This window comes from Gekko japonicus, unplaced genomic scaffold (genome assembly GCF_001447785.1).
Source record: "Gekko japonicus isolate JY-2015 unplaced genomic scaffold, Gekko_japonicus_V1.1 scaffold145, whole genome shotgun sequence".
In the NCBI taxonomy this organism is placed as follows: domain Eukaryota; kingdom Metazoa; phylum Chordata; class Lepidosauria; order Squamata; family Gekkonidae; genus Gekko; species Gekko japonicus.
The window spans coordinates 1578741-1604451 of NW_015173678.1; the positions used below are offsets into that span (position 1 = coordinate 1578741).

At 44.0% G+C, this 25711-nt stretch overlaps 1 protein-coding gene across 1 annotated transcript in view; it reads right to left on the reverse strand.

The window, feature by feature from the left end:
* The window catches only part of TTLL12 (tubulin tyrosine ligase like 12), a 62674-nt gene extending 37374 nt beyond the window's left edge, over window positions 1-25300 (reverse strand). Inside the window, exons 1-4 of the mRNA XM_015422978.1 lie at window positions 25155-25300; window positions 22024-22199; window positions 12280-12478; window positions 1019-1178 (exon numbers count right to left, since the gene is read on the reverse strand). Coding sequence (XP_015278464.1) covers window positions 1019-1178; window positions 12280-12478; window positions 22024-22199; window positions 25155-25274 — 655 coding nt within the window. The 5' untranslated portion in view covers window positions 25275-25300. The remainder of the gene's footprint in view (window positions 1-1018; window positions 1179-12279; window positions 12479-22023; window positions 22200-25154) is intronic.
* Window positions 25301-25711: the final 411 nt, after the last annotated feature.

Genomic DNA, 25711 nt, shown 5'->3' on the forward strand with positions numbered 1-25711 from the left:
CCGGGATAATAAAAGCAAGAAGAGAGGAAGAAAAGGCAGAAAATAGCTTAAACTTTAGAAGAAATGTTTATATTACATCATATAATCTTGAATTGTTAATAATTTTAAATTTTTGCATATCGAAATAATAGAATTTTTATTTTTAATCTGAATAAGAGAAAACCTTTGATTTAAGAAAATAATAATTATCATATATGGTTGTTGTATAGCTGTATTTTTAGTTAGTGTGTAGTTTGTAGGATTTACATAGAAAATAATTAAAAATTATTTTTTAAAAAAGTTCCATAAATCCAGTTATAATACTGATGGTGTGAAGTTTGAAAGGTAACATTTGTTGTAGAAAGACTGTAGAGTAAAGGATGAAGTGAGACATACGTACGGGGTTTTTTTTCTCTATTGAAGGACCTCTCTGTAGACCACAGTGGTGGTTCTGCCTTCAGGTGCTAGGATCACCAGGCTGCTTGGTGAGCTCACTCTGGAAAGGTCCAGAGTGAAAGGGAAAGGTCCTTTAGTATCTCCCCATGAACATTCATAAACTCAATTGCTGTTATGAGAAATGCCTATTCAGGAGTCTTGAATCACTGATTTCTGTAACTGTCCTCAATTGTTTGCAGTGTCTTTTAACTGTATTTTTACCTCAGAACATTGAGATCCACAGCTGAGCAATCAGAGGGAGATGGGTGCAAGCAGGCAGGTTTTACCTCAGAATTCTGAGCTACACAGTTGACCGATGGGGGAGGAGGGCAAAGCGGCAGAAGCCTGCCAGGCACATGGAAAACAATTGGGGGGGACACATTTTGCCCCTTTTTTTACCTCCTTAGAGGTCGTGTTTCTCAGAAATGTCTTCATAGTGGGGGTTGATGTCGTTGTAAGAATGCACTCCCCTTATTTTGGGTTTCTTGGTGCAGGGGCTTGGCCTGGCCAGTGGATTTTGGGGGGTGCAGGACATACTTTTTTTCTTTTCTTTTTTACAAAAATGCTTCTCATTTATGTTACATTTAAGAACAGTCACACTTACCACCAGTATCAAGGTCTCTTAAGGGCCAGAGAACTGTATAAGCCGTCTGCTGTGGCATATAAAATAAAGGGGCCATTGCAAAAGTGGGATCATCTGAATGCTGGATCCTGGATCCAAATTCATCCATAATGTACCAGACAGGAACCTTTTCTTCTGCAGTCTGTACGAAAAAAGAATCATGGAGTCACATGACATAAAAAGGGCAGAATGTCAATCAAGATGCTATTCTGATACGCATTCGTTATGGAATTAAAAAGTGCCTATTTCCCACCATAAATTGCATATATTTTCTCTCAAGGAAGCTTTCACTTTATTTGATCAACATTGCAAAAGCGGGATCACGCAGAAATCGCGGCTAGGAAAATAATAGGACTGTTTGAAACCCTTATTGAAAGTTTGTTCAGACGAAGAGACGAAACGGAACTCAATCCGGAGGTTCTCGTCAGCAATCACTTTATAACGATCAAAATAACTTCATGTATCTTAATAATCACAATTACTTCATGAATGTTTATTAATTATATTTACTGTCACAATAATGTTATTTACAGTTACACTTTGAGATCAATAATATACTGACATAATGGTTGAATATATTTAGCGTCTTTTATGCCAGTCTGTTTATTACATGTTTAGCCTGCTTTGGACTGGATTCTCCACTTTAGTCTGGATTGTTGTATTAAGAGTTGTATGACACATAATCTCTAGGGGAGGGCTGGAGATCACTTAGAAATACAACTGCTATCCAGGAGGGAGGAGGGAGGAGATGGAAAACTGAAGTCAGAAGGAGAGATAAAGGTAGGTTGATGGTTGGCTGGGAAGGAGATAGGGTTGCCAACTCCAGGCTGGTAAATTCCTGGAGATTTGAGGGGTGGAGCCCAGAGAGTGCGGGGTTTGATGAGGGGTGGGACCTCAGACAGGTACAATGCCATAGACTCCAAAACAGCCCTTTCCACGGAGAACCACTGTTGTCAATTTCCAGGTGGGGGCTGGAGATGACTGAGAATTACAACTGCTCTCCAGGAGGGGGGGGGAGGAGATGGAAAACTGAAGTCAGAGGGGCAGATAAAGGTAGGTTGATGGTTGGTTGGGAAGGAGATAGGGTTGCCAACTCCTGGTTGGGAAATTCCTAGAGATTTGAGGGGTGGAGCCTGGAGAGGGTGGGGTTTGAGAAAGGGTAGGAACTGGAAGTTATACTATCAAGCAGCCAGCATGGGATGGATAAAAGATTGGATTAATCTTCAAGATGAAAGATGTCTAAAATTAGAAGGATACGATCTACCCATGGGATGGCATGCGTACATCTGGTACGGTAAAGACATATCACATCAACATTTTAGAAACCATATTCTAAGAACAGCTCTATTAAATGTATGGCAAAGTATAAAGAAAAAATTCTATACTAAAACTCCAAAATGGGTCTCACCTCTCGAGGCATTTATAATGCCAACACTGTTAACTAAAAACAATATGGAAACATATGATATGCTGCTAGATTCTGCAAACAACTTAAAGTCAGAAACAGATCTACGAAAACAATGCAATCTAAAACTGTCATGGTGGGAGGGAGCGCAATTAAAATCGAGATTTCAAAAAGACTCAAAAATAGGATTTCATGGGGAGAAGACGGAGCTAGATAAGATCTGGCTGTCTTCCAATGACAAGATGATCCAGAAGGTATATAAAATCTTACTGGAAGAATACATGGGAGAAGGAATAGACAAGAAGAATATTGTTGCTTGGACTAGAGATTTAGGTCACGAAATTCAAGAAGAAAAATGGATAAAGCTGTGGAAGCTAACTAAGATTCTGAGGGCAACCAGCTTTAAAGAAAATGTGTTTAAAATGTACCATAGATGGTACTGGCCACCAGAAAGAATAGCTAAATGCTATGCCAATAGCTCTAACACATGCTGGAAATGTAAGACAAGTGTTGGAACATTCTATCACATGTGGTGGCGGTGTCCAAAAATGCAAAAATATTGGGCATATATACAAAAAATAATACAAGAAATATGTAAAATAAAGTTAGAACTGGTGCCAGAAATATTCTTGCTTAATATGCTTCCAGAAGGTATAAATTACAATGTTAAATATGTAATATTGTATATGATAACAGCAGCAAGGATTTTATGGGCAAGATTTTGGAAGCAAGATAATACCCCAAAACAAGAGGATGTGATAGAGAAGATATTGGAAGTAATGGAAATAGACAAACTGAACTTAATGTTGCAAGGGAAAAATGAAGAACTTTTTGAAAAGCGATGGTCGGGAATGTATAATTGGCTAGAAAAGGAATAAATGACTCTAAGATGTATGTATAAAAGGAAACTAATGTTGTATAAAAAAACTAATAAATAAATTGTTTATAGGGCCAAGTTAAAAAAAAAAAAAGAGAGAGAGAGAGAAAGGGTAGGACCTCAGATAGGTACAGTGCCATAGACTCCTCCCTTCAAACCACCCATTTCTGCCTGGGGAACCATTGTTGCCAATCTCTAGGGGAGGGCTGGGGATCACTCAGAATTACAACTGCTCTCCAGAAGGGAGGGGGGGGGATGGAAAGCTGAAGTCAGAGGGACACATAAAGGTAGGTTGATGGTTGGCTGGGAAGTAGATAGGATTCTCAACTCCAGGCTGGGAAATTCCTGGATATTTGAGGGGTGGAGCCTGGAGAGGGTGGGGTTTGAGGAGGGGTGGGACCTCAGACAGGTACAATGCCATAGAGTCCACTCTCCAAACCAGCCATTTCCTCCTAGGGAACCATTTTTGCCAATTTCCAGAGGCGGGCTGGAGATCACTCAGAATTACAACTGCTCTTCAGATGGTAGAGATCAGTTCCCCTGGAGAAAACGGTAAGCTCTGTGTCATTATAGCCTGCTGAGGTCACCACAGCAAATTGAAGCTGAGTGCCCAAGGCCAGGGCACCCATCCGGAGCCTCTTTCTAGAGCTCATTGTATTTATTTCCAGAATGGGCCTTATTCCTACTCTGTAATATGTAACACAGGCAGCTATAGATAATAAATGTAAATTAATAAATTAAGATACTGTGTATTATTATATAGCACAATCTTTAGTGCACCCAGGGGGTCATCAGGCTATGGTAGCTTGTTTTTCAGGCCCATTAACTGATGGTGCATCTTACAGTGCCAGTGGTGAGGTGAAGTCACCTATCAGCAGCTGAAGACCTAGGCCAATTTCATCCTGTATATAATAGGCTGGTGCAAGATGGGGAGCATTCCATATATGACCATCAGAAAGTTTGTAGATGGGCGGCAGGGTTTCGGCACCCTAACGATGGCCGCGGCTTCTCGGAGCTCCGAGAGATCCGTACCATGAAGCAGCAGTTGGGAGGGGTTGCAATCGTCCACACTCCCCCTGGAGTCCTTGCATTGGGCTCCTAGCCATGGGGCATTTGGAGAGCCCTTCCTCCGGCAATCAGCCAGCAAAGGGGGGCTGCTCTCTACCCTGACAGTCCCCGACAGTTCCCAGCATTGGACTTAGGGTCGCATACTGACACAAGCGTTTGGAGGTTTAGCGTTACCTGTATTCTATGGCAAGATCCCTGCGGCGACACCGAGATCGACATTGAATTGTGAGTTTGGTTAAAGCGAAGACAGCAGAAAAGCACCTGAAGCCTCTCCCCCCCCCCCGAGGAAAGCGAGGGGGAAGAAACTCTCCCCTGCACATACGCATCAGAGTACTGAGGCAGGATTAGGGGGGAGGTGGAAAAAGCGATGGACTATTATAAAGAGTTTTTCAAGAGACGTTCAGGCAAACAAGCAAACATTCGGGACACGAGCAAAAGTTTTAAAAAGTAAACATCCCTAAAAATGGCGACTGAAAATGGAATGGAATCTCAGCCTTCTTCAGGAACTGTGTGTTTGGTCGTTTAGGTCATATGACCGGAAATAATCATAGACTCTTCCCAAGTATAAATGTCTGGTGCCATCTCCTGGACTTTAAGCTAAATTTCATTGCATTGCAGTCAATGGTAAGACTTTGCAGAAGGATAGAGACACTATTCGAGAATCACCTATAAATTTCAAATGGGAACAATAAGTGATGTGGAGACTACATGGAGTTCGTGGAAACAAAGGGGAGAATCTAAGGCAAGCTTTAAAGGATGCTTTGGGACCGGTCCAAGATTAAAAGCGGTTTACATAGTGAGGATATGATCTATAGACATATTCAAGTATTGATCTGCCCGGTGAGACTGTGACTAGATTCTCCAGAGGATATTTTGACCACAAATGTTAATGCTTAAAGGGAAACAATAATAGAAAAATGAACTCTATCTTAAAGACTGGTTCATCATCATTGCTGCAACAACACTGGATAATGGGAGCAGAAGATTAAGTAGAGGAAGATTGTAACGAAGGAAGAGAAAACAAGATAGAAATCACACTTACCGAAGAGGACTTCACTTTAATATGGGGGGATTTTCTTTTTATTTCCCCAAATAAGGCTTTTTTGGGGGGGGGAATAAGATTGTTAATATGAGATGCTGATGTTTTCCGTTGTTTGCTAAAGCGGTTTAATAATTGAGCTTTTGTATTACTCTTTGTATAGTCAGATTTGCTGGATTGGATACCATAAGTGAAAGATTTGAAGATCACTTTCAATGTTTACAAATTTGGTTTGTTAAAAAAAGTCAAAGCTAATTTGTTTAAGCATTGTATAACCTCCATCTCTTGGGTTTTTAGTAGTTTTCTTTACTTTCACTCATAGTTTGTAGACACCCTCCCTTGTTTCTTTATAGTTTATAGAAAATGCAATAAAAAATCCCCTACGCGGGGCTTAAAAAAATAAAGTTTGTAGGTGTAAGGGCCACTTCTGTCAACAGTTTTCAGAGAAGACATTAATTTTCATTCTCCTTTTTGTAGAATTCAGGTTCTCTTACTCTAACAAAATAGCCAGAGTCAAATTTTGGTTCTTTTGCACTGCAACACTTGTCTACATACTTCTACTGTTTCTGTACCACTCTCTCCCACACCTTGTTCTAAAGGTGCTCCCAGTCCTTAATTTGAGAAGTCCAGCAACATCTCTCCTCCTATGCAGTAGTTCTAGAGATGATTTGTGTGTTGTAGCATATCCATATAGCCCTGTAAGCTCGCAGGAATCACTACTAAAGGTTATCTGTGCTTTTCCTTCCAATTTAGCTGTTTGTAAACTCTCTTTTAGTGTGGTGTAGTGGTTAAGAGTGCCAGACTAGCATCTGGGAGACCGGGGTTCAAATCCCCACTCATGCCATGGAAGTTCTCAGACTGTGATGCAAAGCTCCATTCTTGCCTTCCCTCAAGGGTTAATGTGCATAGTAACAGCTCTGGCCTTCCCTGCAGGTGTTTGTTAATTGGATTCTCGCCTGCCTGGTACCTTATCTCCTTCAAGGCCAGGGTGGAATAGGGCAATTAGCTTCCCATGAGAATGCATGTTTAGTGATCGGAGGGGGGAAATCAGGAATGATGAAGTAATCCTCTAGAGATTTCTTCCGGGGGACCATTGGGATTAGATGTTACCATTACCTGATGAGGGATCCAAAATTATATTTATGATATAGCTCAAGAGACTAGAGACTAGCTGAGATCTTCATTGACTATAGGCCATGAGACTATGCTTCGCAATTACAGGATATGTAGACCACACTGACTTGAGGCCTTTATCTTGGATGTATGGTGTGTGCAGCCTAACCAAATTTTGAGGGTGTTGGGTAAAGTTAGCTTTCTTGTTTTATGTACTGCATTATTCAAAAATATTTATTGGCTATATTCTTTCCTTTTGATAATCCTTGAAAGACACTCTATAAATATTTTTAATAAGTCTGGTTACTTGTGTGCACTTGCCCTGGGAATCCATGGGGTCAGCTTATTGACTCCTTAACACTAACCTACCTCAAAGGAGATAGGATAAAGGATAACATGGAGAAGAATGATGTAAGCCACCTTGGGTCCTCATTGGGGAGAAAGGCAGGGTATAAATGAATGAAATAAATAACATGTCAAGTTTAAACCATTTCAACCTTGAGGGTAATACAAAAATGATATTTTGTGTATAATATTTTGTTCAGCAAGGAAAGCACCAAATTCTAGCCAGGTAAACTGAACACCATTGCCCAAAACTAGACAGAAATTTAGTCACTGTAACAAAACTAACATATGATGTAAACTAGGAATAAGGCCCATTGTGGAAATAAATACAATGAGCACTAGAAAGAGGCTCTGGGAGAGTGCCAACACCATGGGCACTCAGAATCAATTTGCCATGGCAACCTCAGCAGGGTATAAGGACACAGAGTCCACCATTTTCTCCAGGGGAACGGATCAATGCCACCTGGAGAGCAGTTGTAATTCTGAGTGATCTCCAGTCCCCACATGGAGTTTGGCAACAATGGTTCCCCATTACGGAATGGCTGGTTTGGAGGGCAGAGTCTATTGCATTGTACCTGTCTGAGGCCCCACTCCTCCTCAAACCTCACCCTCTCCAGGCTCCATCTCTCAAATCTCCAGGATGTTCCCATCTGGAGTTGGCAACCCAATCTACTTCCCAGCCAAGCATCAACCTACATTTCCCCCTCATTGATCAGCTTTCCATCTCCCCCACACACCAGTAACCCCCACCATGCTCTGAAGCCCTGACTGCCACATATCTGTGGCAGTAATGGGGTGACTGCTGGCACCTTTTCCTATCCTTTTTTGCCTTGTTGTATTCTGCTTGTGGTGTGATCTGTCTTTTTTGTGGTGTGGCATGATTGTGTTATTGGGTTTGTTTCTTTTGAAGGGGATGTGATGTGTTGTGAGTGAGGACATATTTTACCTCAGAATACAGCAGATCCCATATGCAACTGACAGTTCTAACTGTCTCCTGGGGGGAAGGGAGTTTGAGGTGCGGAATGGAGTGAATTCCAGTCAGCTTCCATATGCAAATGACCTTGAAACACTGGCCCAATCAGAGAAGAGTGGCCTAGGCTGCAGTGGGTGGGAGAGAACTCAGGCAACATAGCCAGTGGATAGAGACACCTTGTGATTGACACATCACGGAGCCAACTGATTTTGGAGTACATAGAACGTTGTGGGACCACTACTCAATTATATATAACGAGAGATACTACTTCAGGCTGTTTACTAAAATATTCTATCAGGGCGATAACATAGTGACAGTGTCAAAGCAGCAATCAATCGCAGCCTCTTTCCACTGAACATATGGAGGAGGAACTGTGGCTTTAATGATGCTGGATGTGGCACTGTTGTCTTATTGCTGATAGGTAACACAGGCTTTAATAGCAGCTTCAGTTTGGAAGTACATCCCTGGCCACCAATACAGATCTCACAGGCAATACTTGGTTCCAATATTCCGTTGATGTATATCATTGGCCAGGTGCAAGAATTTGGACTGCAGTTCCCCTGGCATAAACAACCTGTGCATCACAGAGCCATTTTGGAATGAAAGTTCATTATGTATTTTAAAATAAGGCAGCAAAACTGGATCAAATCTTTCAGAATTGTTGGGCCATATTTTTATGTTTCCATAACATTTGTTGAATTGGGCATGCTTAACAAGCAGCTCAAAATTGCTCTTGTGTAACTGCAGTAAGTGTGCCTGTAAGAAGAGTAAGCTTCTACATCCGTGTTCCCCTTAAGCTGAGTTAGTGTGAGCTAGCTCACAGTTTTTCATCCTCTGGCTCACACATTTTTGTCTTAGCTCAGGAAGGATGGCTCCAGATAATTTATGCAGTAGTCAAATTGCTTGCTCACAACTTTAGTAGCTCACAAAGTAGAATTTTTTGCTCACAAGACTCCACAGCTTAGGGGGAGCACTGTTCTACATCCTCCTCCTGTGGAGTGTCTGGTGATGGCACAAACAAGTGAGACAAGCAATCAGCTGTCACATTTTGTTTCATTTTCATCTTGTGGACAAACCCCTGTGCATGATCCTCAGTCCCAGCTGAACTACTGCTACTAGTACTTGGCTAAGGATCAATGGTATCTATCAACTACCTTTAGATTTAATGCAATGTAAATCTTTGCCAAGGATAGGAGTGCCATTAGGGACAATGTGCAATTCTGCAGGTACAGAACATGCATCGAAGAGGTACCTGCAGACAGCCACATCTGATATTAGTTCAACAGTCTGACACTTTTCTGAGGCTGCAGCAGGTATTTAACAGTGCACATAATTTTTGCTGCAACACATATGGGTCTGATCCTCTCCACACTTTGAACAGTAACATCTGGCACCATGTACTGGTTTGCAGTGATTGCTATTGCATATTTTGGTGAAGTGTCCAGTCTTTTTTTCAACAGTTGCACTGGGCTGTTCCCCCAACCCACCCCTGACATCTTGCATAGCTTGTGTAGAGTCACAACAAAAACACATTGTTGCTGGGATTCAAATTGGCTGGGTTTGTTGTCGCTCTCTCACTTTCCTGCCATAACCATGGATCTTAACTGAGGGCTTCTGCTGAGAATTTACAATTTGTACTGTACCTCTTGTACCCAGGCTCATTATTTTGGTTTCTGACAGAGCTGTCTGAATTTAGGTAGAAGTATTTCCCCCCCACTGAGAGGTATGATTCTAGAAACAACCATTCTCTATGTGAGGCATATCTGTTTTCTTAAAAAGCTGGTCTCTAATAATATCATCTGCTGTATTTTCAAAGTCACAGATCTCTGAGAGCAGCAATATACTGTAGTGTTGTTGCCCCAAGTTTCTGGTCACGCTGCCAAATTTGTAGCAATTAGCTACCACATTCACTTTGGGCAGAAAAAAATATTTAATGCAGTGTATGCAGTCTCATCTGCTGGGAGAAAGCTGCGGAAAATATGCTGCCCTTCTGCTCCAAGGGAATGGAGAAGCAACGCACATCTTATTTCAGAGACTTGTGTATCAATAATTGCTGGCATGTAATTATCCAACATCCAAATCCAAGTAGCAAAAGAAACTGTGTGCTCACCCAGCCTTTGAAGAAAGGGTGCAAGTGGGTTCAGACAGCAGAGACATCTTTGTTAGCACAATACTATATCAAGCAACTGAATACAATTTAGGTCCAATACACAGTTTATTATAACTCTTAAACAAGCATAACAAATTGTTTTCCAGAATGTGTTCTAATTGCTTCATTCCTTAACAATAGAATATATACATCCTTATACTATTTCCCAGAGTTTTTTTTGTGTGCGGATACTTATTTCTGCCAACAGAGGGCTCACTCTTCCCCAACAGCTTGTCATACATAGTCAGAAAACTTCCTGGGTTTGCAGAAAAATCCAAAAAGTAAAAAAATCCTTTCAGGAACAGTTGAATTCCCCCAAAAACTTTTGAAATGGCCTCTGCAGGGACATCAACGGTGAGAGATTAGAATGTGGTGGGGGGGGAGCTTCTAACTGGCTCTGTCAGTAAAAGGGTGGGGGAAGGGCCCTTTCCTGGCCTCTTTTGGCCTTTGAGGGAGGGAGGGAACCTTGGGGCCAGGCCTGACAACGGTTGCCAGTGCCAGTCTGGGAAATTTTTAGAGGTTTCATGGTAGACTCTCTGGAGGGCAGGATCTGGGGAAGGGAGAGGCCTCGGCTGGGTATAATGCCACACAGTCCACCCTCCAAAGCAGCCATTTTCTCCAGGGAGACAGATCTCTGCTGTCTAGAGTTCACTTGGAGGTTGCCAACCCTAGGCCTGGCAGCAGTCTAGGGTTGCTAGGACCCCCCTGGGCACTGGCAGGGAATGGGGGGTGGTAGGGTTGCCAGCTCCAGGTCAGGAAACTCCTGGAGATTTGGGGGTGGAGCCTGGGGAAGACAAGGACCTCAGTGGGGTATAATGCCCTAGAGTCCACCCTTCTCCAGGGGAGGTTATCTCAGTAGTCCGGAGCGGAGCAGTAATTCCAGGGGATCCCCAGAGCCCACCTGGAGGCTGGCATCCCTAGGCAGCACCCTCTGGGTGACTTGATCCCACCTGATTTGCATGACTCAACTTGGCCTGGCTGCTTGCTGCTGTTCAGCAGCCACCAGTGTTCCCTCTAAGCTGAGTTAGTGTGAGCTAGCTCACTGTTTTTTAGCCTTCGGCTCACACATTTTTGTCTCAGCTCAGGAAGGGAGGGCTCCAGAGCAAGCTAACTTATGCAGTAGCCAAATTGCTCGCTCACAACTTTAATGCCAGGAGCTCACAAAGTAGAATTTTTGCTCACAAGACTCCACAGCTTAGAGGGAACATTGGCAGCCACCCTATGAAAGCCAGTGTGGTGCAGCAGCTAGAGCTTCAGAGTAGGGTCTGCAAGACCCAGGTTCAGATCCCAATCTTGCGGTGGAAGCTGACTGGGTGATTTTGGACCAGTCACATACTTTCAGCCTAACCAACCTCACAGGGTTGTCGTGCAGATAAAAAGGAGGCAAGAATAATGAAAGCTGCTTTGGTCCCCACTGTGGAGAAAGACTATATTTTCCTTGGTAGAGGCTGTGGGGGAGGGGAGTGGAGACAAAAAGCTGAAGGCAGATAAAGGTAGGTTGGCTGTTGGGTGGGAAGGAAACAGGGTTGCCAACTCCAGGTTGAGAAATTCCTGGACATTTGAGGGTGGGGTTTGAGGAGGGGAGGAACTTCAGACTGGTATAATGCCATAGACTCCACCCTCCAAACCAGTTGTTTCCTCCATGAGAACTACCATTGCCAGCCTCTGGGTGAGGGCTGGAGATCATCCAGAATTACAACTGTTGTCCAGAGATCAGTTCCCGTGGATATAATGGCTGCTCTGGAGGGTTGAGTCTATGGCATTATACCCTACTGTCACCATCTTAAATTATAATCCCTTTTAGTTCTTGCTTTGTGCTGGTGGAAAAATAGGAATCTGGACTGTGACAAGTTTGTCTTTGTGGGCCTTTTGTAATGTATGGATGTATTGCCTGGTGGGACATGTATACACTGTGAGGAGCCATTCACCTTACAGTTGTTTTCTGTTTGCTATGCCCTTTCACATAGTCTCTTCCTCTTGACCCACAAGTCACACACTTGCCAGATATGTGCCTTTCAATCCCCAACATTAAAACAAAACATTAAAAAGGCATTTATATCCTCCCTTTCAGCTTTTAAGAAATTCTTACTGAATTTTCCTGTTCATCAACAATGATATCTACTGAATTTCTCTCTCCTTACTTATGTCCAGTAAAAATAAGCTGAACTAAAGGTTGCAAGGAAGGTCCCAAAGAAACCTTTTGCTAAGATGTTGGTGTTTATTACTTTGCAGTATCAAAATACTCTTAGACAACTATTAATAATTTTAGCATACCCCATGAGACAGCTGATAGGTCTGGTTGTATCTCCACATATCCTCCAACACCTGGTCAACAACTCTCTCATCTGGTACTTCTCCATGGAAGTCTATACCCATCAAACTGGCCATTCTGTGAAGCAGACCAGGAACCTGCCGCAGCTGCTGGCTGGCATGTTCAATTCGGTATGTCCATGCATGGTCAATAAGAAAAATGCTTTGAAGACAAGAACAACATACATAAGTAAAAATGTTCAGAAGATGATTTATAGGTTTCTGTTATGCTTTCCACATAGGTACTGAAGTTCTACAACTCGGCACTGATGACATCAACAGCTGCAGGATACATGCTTCCACCTCCCTCTTGCTCTGTTAGGGTTTTAGATTATTTTCAAATCATTTCTACTAAGAGATAAAAACAAGGCCAAGGCCAATGGTGCAAGTACAAAGTAAAAATGTTTTATTACTCAGTTAAAATTCACTACACATTTGCCAACAGGCTACTTCAGGAGAATCTATAATACATAATATGCAAATACATTACTGAGTTCCATAAATAGCAACAGTTTAGTTTATTGTAATTAGCCATTGGCCATTACAAAACACAAATTGTGAACTAACTATGGGTTAGAGTCAGAATATACAAAAATACCAAAGATTGTTAACAAAATATGACTAACTTAATACAGTAGCCTAAATAATTCCCATTGCCACCTTGGAGCGTATATTCTTTGCAGCAAGGGCAAATAATGAAACTTCATAAGAGACATATGCATCAATGTCAGATAACAAAAATGAGATTTTTTTCCTCAACTGGGTAAGCACTAAGACCAGATAAAATACCTGCTAAAAATGTAGCCTTCGGACTAGAATACAATAGGCAAAAAAGTATATAGTGAGGTAAATCCTCAAGTTCTTGGGTACCACGAATACATAGACGATGGGCCAAAGGAGTTTGATTGAATCGGACCTCCAAAATTGCTGTTGGCATTGACTGAAACCGTAGAGAGGTAAAGGACGCTCTGAGTACATGTTTAGAGATATTAACGAAGTATGGAGTTCTAGTGTTGTCCGATTTAATTAACTTGTACCATGGTGCTGCTTTTGATTTTAGTATCAAAGAGTGGTCTAGCCGAGCATCAAAGTCATAAATCCAGTTTCTAAGTTGGGATTTATCAACTGATGTTCCCAAAAGATCATCAGGACTAGAGTATCTTGAACGTATGTTGTTAAGAAAGTCAAGGCACTGTGAGTCTTTAGCTAAGAGCAGATTAAAAAATTGGTGACTGAGGGAATTAGAATGTGGATTTTCCATTCTTTTCCAGTATCTGATAATGATAAGGTGTGCCTGAGCCTTAAGAGAAGGAATACCAGTTTCAGTTCTCATCAGGGCAGCTGGGGACCCCTTGGGAAGTGCTAAAATGCACCTTAGAAAATGATTCTAGACTACTTCAAGGCTGGCCAAGATGATGTCGTTCCATCCCCATACTTCGACTCCATACGAGAGATGGGGTATAACCTTGCTCTTGTATAGTTTCAGAACCAGGTCTATCAGGCGACCTCCCTTGGATTGGTAGAAACTTAGAATAGACCCCCCACCAGTCTTAGTGCTGACGATTTGATCGAGGCAGCATGAGTAGTCCAGTTTAAAGGCTCTCTAAAGGTAATGCCAAGGTATTTAAATGAATTGCATTGCTTGATTGGATTTCCAAGAGCATTCCAAGAGGAGATTTTTGCCCTGTTCCTAAAATCCATGACCTTGGTCTTATCCAAATTTATAGTGAGAGCTTCTTCTTTATAATAAGTCCCTAACTGATGCAATACCCTCTTCAGACCAATTTTCATGAGAGAAATCAAGACCATGTCATCTGCATATAACAAGATTGAAATTTTTTGATGGCCCAATGAGGGGGGAGTGAAGTGGGGGGCCTGAGAGTTTCCCAACTATGTTATTGATGTAAAGATTAAACAGTAAAGGGGCCAACACACAACTCTGCTTCACACCCTTCCAGATTGGAATTCTGTCAGTTAGGGAGCCAGAAGTTCCAACTTTGACCCGTGCGTGCGTATGTAGCTCTTGGAGCAAAAATTAATAAACGATTGTCAATGTTCAGGTCCGCAAGCTTTGACCACAATCAAGACCTATCAATCAAATCAAAAGCAGCAGCCAGATCAACAAAGTCTACATATAGGGCCTTCAGTGGGCCTTGAATACCTGAAAATGCCAATTGATGAAGTGTTAGGCAGTGATCAATGGTACTTAATCCTTTCCTAAAACCTGCTTGGACAGGGTGGATAAGGTGGATGGGGTTATTTAGTTAAAATATGTAAACAAATAAAGCATTGTATTAAAAGTAAATAACAATTTGTACAGTATAATATAAACCAGGTACAAAGCCACTAGAGCTTATTCTGTCCATATGATTGCATGAAGGAAAATGAAGGCAAAAGCAAAAACTCCCTGTACGTGATAGAGGTAAGATAAACTATCCAGCACGCAAAAGGTTTTGGCTCAATTTTAAAAGAAGCTATCCTCTGCCTAGATGAATGTAACAAACGTGTTAGTCTTGCAGTGTTTCTTTAAACTTGCACTGAGCAATTGAGGAAAGGCCTGATTTCATTCAGGGTTAAGAGATTTGACCTGAACTGGTCTGACCACTACCTACAAAAAGGCAAGGTGAATGTAGCTCCAGCATCCCGTACGAGAGGGGACCCAGTTCAAATGGTCTATCCTCATTGGTTCATGAACACTACTGGATTTCAGAACACTCTGGGGGATTTCAGGATCCCAAACACACCCTCAGCTGAGGCGACAATGGAAGCGGGGAGTGCATTGGAAGACCTCTGAAGCACTGATGATGGCAGCAAAGAAATGTTACTACTCAACTACCATGAGATCAGCTAGTTCACAACCACCCCAATTGTTCAAGATAGTTCAGCAACGGATGACACCAAAATCTGAGCCTTTATTGTCTCAGGAAGAGAAAATTAGCTGTGATAAATTTGCCAAGTATTCTGGTGATAAAATCTCAAGAATACACCTTGATCTGGATGTCAAGTGTAACACAGGCATACCAGAAGAAAGGGCTAATACGGGCCAAGCTATGGGACAGAGATGGCTCTGCTGGCTTTCGTTGATTACCTCCGTTGGAATGTAGACAAAGGCCAAGCCTCTCTGTGGCTCTTATTGCCTTCAGTTTGCCTTCCCTTCATCGGATGGAGTGTGCTGACTCTCCGGCATGACTCCAGAGACTGAGGGGGTTTAAAGTTTAAACCCCCTCAGTCTCTGGAGTTGTGCCCCAGGGGCAGCACGCTCCCACCATTGAAGGGAAGGCAAATTGCTTTCATTGGCGGGAGCATGCCGCCATTGTGGAGCAACTCCAGAGGGGGGGATTAAATGCCCCCCCAAACTTTTTCCCTCTTCCAGCTGGGCCTGCAGCTGCGGACCAACTGGGGAAAGGAGAAAAGTTCAGGGAGACATTTAAACATTTTTCCCCGTCCCTTCTCCAACTAGCCTGCAGCCGTGGGCCAACTAGGGAAGAGAGAAAAGATTGGGGAGGCATGTTTAATGCTCCCCTGGTGACTTCCCCAGCCTGCTGGCCGCAGTGGGTCTCCTGGGGAAGGGAGAAAAGATTGGAGGCCACCTGAAGAAAGAAGAAAAGATCAGGGAGGCATGTTTAAATGCCTCCCCATTCCTTCCCTAGCTGGCTTGCTGTGGCTTGCCAGCTGGGAAAGGAAGCAAAGTGGGGGGGGGGCCTTTAAACATGCCTCCTGTCCCTTCCCCAGCCTGCTCACAGTGGCAGGCTGGTTAGGGAAGGGAGGAAAGATCAGCCCCCTTGCTGGCCATTTAAACATTGCTGAGGACTGAAAGCTAGCTAATGTCACTCCCATCTTTAAAAAGGGTTCCAGAGGAGATCCGGGAAATTACAGGCCAGTCAGTCTGACGTCGATACCGGGTAAGTTGGTGGAAACTGTTATTGAGGAAAGAATTAGTAGGCACATTGATGAACAAAAACTACTGAGGCAGACTCAGCATGGGTTCTGTAAGGGAAGATCTTGTCTCACTAACCTGTTAGTGTTCTTTGAGGGAGTGAACAAACATGTGGACAAGGGGGATCCAATAGATGTTGTTTACCTTGACTTCCAGAACGCTTTTGATAAAGTTCCTCATCAAAGGTTCCTAAGTAAGCTCAATAGTCATGGGAAACTGGCTGATTAATAGGAAACAGAGAGTGAGTATAAATGGGAAATGTTCTCAGTGGAGGGTGATAAGCAGTGGGGTACCACAGGGATCAGTACTCGGTCCGATGCTTTTTAACTTGTTTATTAATGATCTGGAGTTGGGAGTAAGCAGTGAAGTGGCTAAATTTGCAGATGACACAAAGTTGTTCAGGGTGGTGAGAACCAGGGAGGCACTCCAAAGGGATCTGTCGAGGATCGGCGAGTGGGCGTCAACGTGGTAAATGGGGTTCAATGTGGCCAAGTGCAAAGTGATGCACATTGGAGCCAAAAATCCTAACTATAAATACACGTTGATGGGGTCCGAACTGGCAGAGACTGACCAAGTGAGAGATCTTAAGAGTCGTAGTAGATAACTCACTGAAAATGTTGAGACAGTGTGTGACTGCAATAAAAAAGGCCAACGCTATGCTGGGGATTATTAGGAATGGAACTGAAAACAAATCAGCCCGTATCATAATGCCCCTGTATAAATCAATGGTGCGACCTCATTTGGAGTACTGTGTACAGTTCTGGACACCACACCTCAAAAAGGATATTATAGCATTGGAAAAAGTGCAGAAAAGGGCAACTAGAATGATAAAAGGTTTGGAACACATTCCCTATGAAGACAGGTTAAAACACTTGGGGCTTTTTAGCTTGGAGAAACGACGGCTGAGGGGTGACATGATTGAGGTATGTAAGATTATGCATGGGATAGAGCAGGTTGAGAAAGAAGTACTTTTCTCCCTTTCTCACAATTCAAGAACTTGTGGGCACTCAATGAAATTGCTGAACAGTCGGGTTAGAACAGATAAAAGGAAGTACTTCTTCACCCAAAGAGTGATTAACACATGGAATTCACTGCCATAGGAGGTGGCAGTGGCTACAAGCATGGACAGCTTCAGCACAGAATTAGATAAGCATATGGAACAGAAGTCCATCAGTGGCTATTAGCCACAAGGTATAGATAGGAACTCTCAGGCTGGGGCAAGTGATGCTCTGTATTCTTGGTGCTGGGGGGGCAACAGTGGGAGGGCTTCTAGTGTCCTGGCCCCACTGCTGGACCTCCTGATCGCACCTGGTATTTTTGGTCACTGTGTGACAGAGTGTTGGACTAAATGGGTTAGTGGCCTGATCCAACATTGGCTTCTCTTATGTTCTTATGACTGCCTGTCAACTGTTACGTTTAAACTGCCAGCAGCTCCAGTAAGGTGAATGCACCCAAATAAAAGCTGAGTAAGGTCAGCTTTTATTCAAGATAACCTTATTGGTTTGCAGAATCAGATTAGAGAATCAGATTAGAGAATCTGATTCACCTGAATAAATACCTGACAAATACCAATAAGGTATATGTGAGGTATTTATTTGGTTCAGCTTAGCCATATGCACATCCCTAGTTAAGAGCCTTGGGGTTATACTGGACCCAATGTTATTGCTGGAGAAACAAGTTAATGCAGCTGTAAAAAAGTCTTTCTCCCAACTCAGCCTAGCCCATAAGATGGCCCCTTACCTTGATACTACTGATCTGGCCACCTGGATCCATGCCACAGTGACATCCAAACTTCACTACTATAATGCATTGTACGTCTCCCCTCAAAATCAAATCAGAAACTCCAGTTGGTGCAGAATGCCTTGGCTCGGCTATTATCAGAAGGTAGATGGAACACACATATCACTCATGTTCTAGTCACTCCAATGGCTGCTCAAGTTACTGGGCTCAATTTAAGGTACTATCACAAAGCCTTTCATTGCCTTGGACCCTCATAACTGTGAGACCACCTCTCCCCCCATGTACCGCCACAACAGCTTCATGCATCTGAGCAGGGTCTTCTGCAGGTGTCAACCTGCAAATGGGCAAAATCAATAAGTGCTATCTCCAGTGTTCCCTCTAAGCTGAGTTAGTGTGAGCCAGCTCACAGTTTTTTAGCCTCCGGCTCACACATTTTTGTCCTAGCTCAGGTCGGATGGCTCCAGAGCAAACTAATTTATGCAGTAGCCAGACTGCTTGCTCACAACTTTAATGCCAGTAGCTCACAAAGTAGAATTTTTGCTCAAAAGACTCCACGGCATAGAGGAAGCATTTATCTGTATTGTCCCTGCCCCCTCTCAATAAATGGCCTGCAAAACAAAATTATTCAAGAGAGCTTTTCTACACAGGTAGAACTGTAATAAATGATTCACAGATTTACTTAAATTATTAGGGACTGTGGTCTATACTACTGTGTTTAGCTTACTGAAACTAGGGTCTTACTATGTTATTTCTGCTATGTTTAATGTGTTATATTAAGAGTTAAGGTTTGTTTCAGTTGTGTTTTTAGATTTCTGATTGGTTCTACAACCCTGTCTTGATCTGGGCTGTGCCACCAGAGGCCTACTAGGCCCAGGGAGCTTGGCTAGCAGTAGGTGAGGCTGGGCCTACAACTCCCAGGAGCCCCTGGGAGGTTTTGGAGCCAAAATTGACCAATAGGGAAAAAGAGGGCTGGGGAACAAAAGGGCTGGTGCCAGAGCAGAAGCTGTTCTTTCTTCCCAGAGGGCAAAGCCAGAAGGAAGGCTGTTGCAAGGAAGAAACCTCATCCTGAGGGAAGGGTGAGTAGTCTAGTGTCACTCGGAATAGTGAGCTAGGGACAGTATATAGTTAGACACATTAGGGCATTTGATTTTTTTTCTTTTCACCCACTTACTATAACTATTCTGCACAGGGGTCGTTTCGTAGAAAAAGAGCTAGGGGAACTCACTAGCATAACTCATTAGCATATGCCACACACCCTGCAATCACTGGAAGTGTGTCATGAGGCCACACCCCCTGCCAACACCGGAAGTGTGTCATAAGGCCACACCCACCACTCAGTCGTAGTCTTAAAGGTTAGTTTTAAAGGTGCTATTTGTTAGTCTTAAAGGTGCTATTTGAACTCTTGGACTATTTTGCAGCAATATAATACAGCAGCTAATTCCTCTGAATCTAAACCCACCACTCAGGCTCCACCCCCAAAATCTCCAACGTATTGCCAACTCAGAGCTGGCGAGCCTATCTGATGGCACATCTGGGGGGAAACAAGTAAACCACCCATGTCAGATAAAAAGGATAGAAGTTCAACACAATTTTATCTATTTTCAGTAACTGGTTTGTTGAGAGAAAAGCAACAACAAGCACATCAGTGAAGACCTAGTACCAGAGTGCCAAAAAGGAAAGCTGTTTGGTAATAGATGAAGTACAAAATATGTAGCTATTCACATTCCAGTTACCAGGAGTGTTCCCTCTAAGCTGAGTTAGTGTGAGCTAGCTCACAGCTTTTAAGCCTCTGGCTCACATATTTTTCTCTTCACTCAGGAAGGAGGGCTCCAGAGGCAAACTAACTGATGCAGTAGCCAAATCACTCGCTCACAGCTTTAATGCCAGTGGCTCACAAAGTAGAAATTTTGCTCACAAGACTCCACAGCTTAGAGGGAACATTGGTAGGCAATTCCAGGGAGAAAAAACAGCTATAAACCAAGACCAGCTATAAACCAAAACAGCTATAAACCAAGCATGGGGGCAGATGACCACATTGCTACGGAAAATACACAGAAAATCCAGGCATTTATACTTTGTTTTCACTCCCTCCCCCCCAACAATTCTGGCAGCCGCCCTGGTTTCAGCTCTCGCCGAGCCCCCGTCGAGCTCAGCGGTGGAGCTGCGAGGCCGGCGGGAGCCCGGAGAAGCCCTGCCAAGCCCCCACCCCACCCCCAATGGTCCCGGCCGGCGTCGGCGGCCTTGTGGCTTCACTGCCGAGCCCCATCAGGGGCCCTGCGGTGGACCTGCAAGGCCGGCAGGAGTGCAAGGAAGCCCCGCCAAGGCCCTCCCTGGCCCCAGGCAGGCAGGGGTGGGGAGAGGCGGGGGGGGAGCAACTTACCCTCCCTCTCCTCCTGCCTCCTCCTGGCTGAATGAGGGCCGGAAGCGGGGTGGCTGGAAGCAGGGAGCGGGGCTTCATTGTGTGCCCCGCCCCCCGCATCTCACCTGGGGGAACGGCGATCCCCCACGATCCCCCGAATCGACCTCTGATTCTGCACCTTGTTATTTGACCTCCTATAAAATAAACCTTTTCCTTGTTTCACTCTGCCTGGTCCTCACGCCTGCTATTCGTCCAAAAGGGAGGTCTGAAGGTCTTGGGAGGGTGCTCTGGGCCTTCTCAAGGGAACCTAGATCCAGAGTGGTGACAGCGTCAGGTGACACCCCACCTGAGCCATGACAAACCCCAAGAACATGTCTTACACTTTAGCATGGAGATTCCACTATTTTAAAACTCAATTTGAATATTGTTATTTTTTAGTTAAGATGACAAGGATGATTCCTCAGGAACAGACATCAGAAATGAACAGCTGCTGGTGGACAGGTATCAAATTCTTTTTAGCAGTTTGGACCATGCTGACCTGTAAAACTGGATGAACCTAGGAAGGTTTATTGTTTCAAAGTTAGGATTTTGAAAATTTTCTGTTGCCTTGATGGGTGTAACTCTGTCTAGGCTTGCACTTTTAATTTAGTTTTAATTGTGAGTTTACACTAGATACATGATTAGTCAACTTGTCTATATTATGAAATTAATCCACTGAGATTACAGTATCAAACAGAAAGAGCTACCCTAGTGGAGAGCTAAGTGACTGAAATGTGATCCAGAAGAACTACTGGTTCAAATCTCTACCCTGCCACAAACTCACTGGATGGCCTTAGTCAACTCACTATTTCTCTGCCTCAGACCCATCTACAATTTGGGAATAGTTATCATGTTGATATATATGAAGTACAATTAGCAACACAAAGTTCCACACTGTAATAATAAATGCTAACTATTTAGAGGAGTGTCAGAGCTGCGGTGGCTCAAGTGGTTAAGACGCTGAACTGCAGGCTGTGGAAGGTCAGTAGTTCAGCAGTTCGAGACCTGGGTTGCCGCATGACGGAGTGAGCTCCCGTCTCTAGTTCCAGCTCCTGCCAACCTAGCAGTTCGAAAGCAAGAAATTGCAAGTAGATAAATAGGTACCACTTCGGTGGGAAGGTAACAGCGTTCCGTTCGCCTTCGTGTTTAGTCATGCCGGCCACATGACCACGGAAACGTCTTCGGACAGCGCTGGTTCTGCGGCTTTGAAACGGAGATGAGCACCGCAACCCTAGAGTCGGATTCGACTGGCTTTCAAGCAAGGGAACCTTACCTTAACTTACTTACAGGCCTGGTTCCACTGGTCAGAAAACGAAGTTTATATCTTTTGTATGATCCCCAAGTCCACAGGTCAAAGTACACAAAATACTAAGTCAACGTTGAAGTGAAAATAAATTATGAAAGTTACATTTTTAAGCATTTACACAATTTACTTGGAGTGCAGATTTTAATTTCCCTCTATTGAACAGCAGCCCAGTTATATAAAGCTCTTGTTCTGTGGAGGAACAGAGGGCACCTGAAAGAGAATATCTCCTGCATCACAAGAGACAGCACATGGAGGAAAAATGCCTTTACTTGATTAAAATGGCCCCAAACTGAGCAAATGAACACAAAATCTAAACTGAAGGCTTACCTACTAGGATTTGCTGCCTCAAGTCCATTTTCATTTGTCACAATCACTTTGTAGCACAATTCACTCCTAGGATTTATTCTCTTCTTATTTTTTTCTTTCATGTCCTCATTGTCGCCTTCCTCTTCTTCCACCTCCTCCACTTGCATTACTCCAAAAAACTCACCAGCATCAAACACCTGAAATTGCAACCAAGGATGCCATCAACTGACATGCAACACCACAAACTAGTCTCTGGGTGCGTTCAGATGCGCCATTTGATCTGGTGTTGTGACAGTTCAGCAACAGATTTATATGCACGATCACACAGTCAACATCTGCCTCCCATCCCCAGCCGTTGGTTTCTGGCTCAAAACCCCTTTAATCCGGAGTATTTTGTTACCAGGTCCCAAAGCGGTGTTTTCTCAGCTCTCCCATTTAAAGCCGCATGTTTCCCCTGTGTGATCGCTCCTTTGGTGTCAAGCCACCTGGTTTAAACACCCTCCCTGCTCGAAAGCTGCCCAAGGCTTCCGCTTTCCATTCGCCATTTTTTTTTAGTGTCGGCGGTGCACGCATAGGCGGAGCTCCGCTACCATATTTAGAAAAATGACATAAACGGTTACTTATTTTAGAGTTTAGATGAGTTCGGGGTCTCACAGAGGCCGTTTTCGGGTCAAACATTTAAAGGGAAGACTTTTGTTGGAGGGGTTGGATTGATTCGCCCTGGTGGTTCTGGACATGCGCCATGATAGTTTCCCCCCCATTCTATGGATGAGTGCCTATGCGCATGTGCAAACTGAGAAAAAAATTAAAACCCTCCGACGCACGCTCCTGCGCGTCAGTAGTATAGACAGCGGGGAGCGCTGCGACTACGCAGTAAAGCGGGATAAGGGAGGTAGGTGTGATCGTGATTATCCAGATCAAATATAATCCGGTCAGAACCGGAGCAGTTTAACCCGCTCTCAGCACGCCGTCTGACCACACCCCATAAGTGTCAAATTTGTTGTCCACAAAGTTTTAAACAAGCATAATGAATATTTCACTGTTATACAGCAATCATTCACACATTGGGCATTCTAGGTTAGAAAGAATCAAGGCATCAGGGGTAGTAGGAGGTTCATTTCCACCTACCCCTCCCAGTGAGCTCCATGTTTATAACCAATATAATCCACATATGCAGATTGTGCCCTATGATACTCCATTTTTGCTGGCAAACAAGGGCAAGAGATAAGTACTCACCCACCTTTGGCATTATCTACCTGAGAAAACCTTAAAATTGCAATTAAATTGACTTTTTCTTTTCGTTTTCTCCACAGTTACATGATCCTATCAGTATATACCTGCAAACAAAGAATTTATCCCCCTCCCTACCATGGATTTTTTGTAAGAATTGGTATTAGAACATTTTCTGGAAAACCTTCTAGAAAATGATCCAAATGCCCTCAATGGGTAATCTGATTAAGCAACCAATAGCAACAACTACCTGAACAGAAGTATTTGATTAGGGAAAAACCAAGTATTGTTTACATGTTCAACTGAAACAAATTCAAAGATTTATGTGGAAATTATTCTAATTAGAATGATAGCTCTAAAATTTTAAAGACAATGTAGCATGTACTCCCAACTGTCCACATTTAAGAAAAGAAATGAAGGCACTGGAAACTGTTGACACACTGATTTTAGAAGTGTTTGTGACACAATGTGGATGTGTGGTTCACTTTTCTATTCAACAGAATACATATTTCCTCCTTGCAGACTGATCTAATGAGACCACCTCTAAAGTGGCCAAATCCTGTGCTGAGTCTTTGTCCATAAGAAAACAGATATTCCAAACCTTTTAATAACTTTAATGTATAATTAATTACACCTACAAGACTATGAATTTTAATTTTTGTATATGAATTTTTTCATTTGTGTGTAAACTCTGCTAGTAAACTGCTGTTGTCTGATTTTCAATCACAACAGATGTTGATGCTTATGACAGATTAAGAAGGCTGGATTAAAAAATTACTTCATGGACCTATGGATAGCAGACCAGGTTTTCAGGGTATGATTTATACTTCCCCCCCTCCCCCCCTTTTTACTCAAACAGACCCCTTATTTTAACAATTATGAATTGTCTCTTCCATAGAAGGTTAAACAGCTCATTTTGGTTAACAAGTAAAACTTAGATCAAGATAGGTAACCATGCAGTAGAAAAGAGCAAGAGTGAAGTAGCACCTTAAAGAATAACAAAATATGTGGCAGGGTATGAGCTTTCGTGAGTCACTGCTCACTTCTTCAGATACCAATTATCTGAAGTTACCTCGGAAGACCCTACTTTCCAATAAACTCTACAGGTGCCTTAGAAGAACCTGAACTTTCCCCACTCATCAAGTCAATGCCCATAGAGAATACAAGGGGTTTTACTAGATCCTGCACTGAGCCAGGGTCAAATCAGAAAGAAACAGGTAGCCCCTGCCCCACACCAGGCAAGGTTTTGTGGGCACTTCCACCACTGGCACTTCCCGAAGCACTACATGAACAACCAACCTGCGGAATGGGACAGCGGACATCACATAAGACTGTCGTTCTTTCTTTCTTTCCCTCGTTTTAAGTTCACAGGAGAAAGAAGGACAATTTTTTACATTCCTCCACTCCTGTCCTAGCCCTAGGAAGGACTTCAGCTGCCATTTCTCAGGTACCAATAACAAGACGCTACTTCCGAAAAAGCAACACTTAGCCTGCTGCAGCCCTGATCCTAACCCTGACCTTACTGCTCAGCTTCCAGAAACACGGGTCTCCTTCCCTTCCCTCTCCGCAGCCAATCCTTACGGTGAAACAGCAGGCAATCGGCTGGCCTCTGCCCTGCCCCACGGCAGGCTCGTCATCCCGGCTCCAGCAAAGAGCCCGAGGCTGGACGCTCAAGCATTGTAGGCCACCCGCGACTCTCAAGACGCCGCCCCGCAGGAGACCGCTAGCAAAGCAGGCTGGCACGGCAAACACCCCACCCCCGGAAGCTCGGTCTCCAGCCCGCCAGGGGGCGGAGAGGAGGAGCGGAGCCATCAGCGCCCGGGGGCGGGGGCTCTTCTCGCTAGTAGTCAAACCCCGGCCAGCCCTTAGGAGGCCCCGGTCCCTGCTCGGAGCTGCCGCCGCTTCTCAATCTCGAGACCCACCTCATTCTCCAGCTTGTGCCACAGGCTGGGCCAGTAGCGGGTCGGGACGGCAGAGGCGCTCAGCGCCGCCCCGTGAAGCGCAACGAAGGCCTCGTAGGTGGACAAGCTAGGAGCCGCCATGCCTCTGCTGCCGCTCCAAACCTGGCAGTGCGGAAGGCGGGGCGAGGAAAGGAGAAGGTCTCGGGGCTAAGGCGGCCCGCCCATCACGCCCGCTGAGTTGGGCCGGATCTGGCAGGAGGTGGTGGCTTGGCGCCGGCCCAGGAGACGATCGCGTTCCTTGGCGAGGTTCTCGTGCGGTGTAAATGCCGCTGGTTTCCGCAGGGTTTCCGCCCACATAAGTGCGCGTTGATCGCAATCGTGTCTGCTCAGGAGATAATCCTCCTACACTGCCGCCGCAGCCTGTGATTTTACACACACTTATTTGGGAGAAAATCACACCGCACTGAATTCAGTGGCTCCGAGTTACTTCTATGTAAACCGCCACCTAGAGCCACAGCTACACCACTTAGGGCTCAGCCAGTGGGATTTATGACATCAGTTCTGGCATTACAAATGAC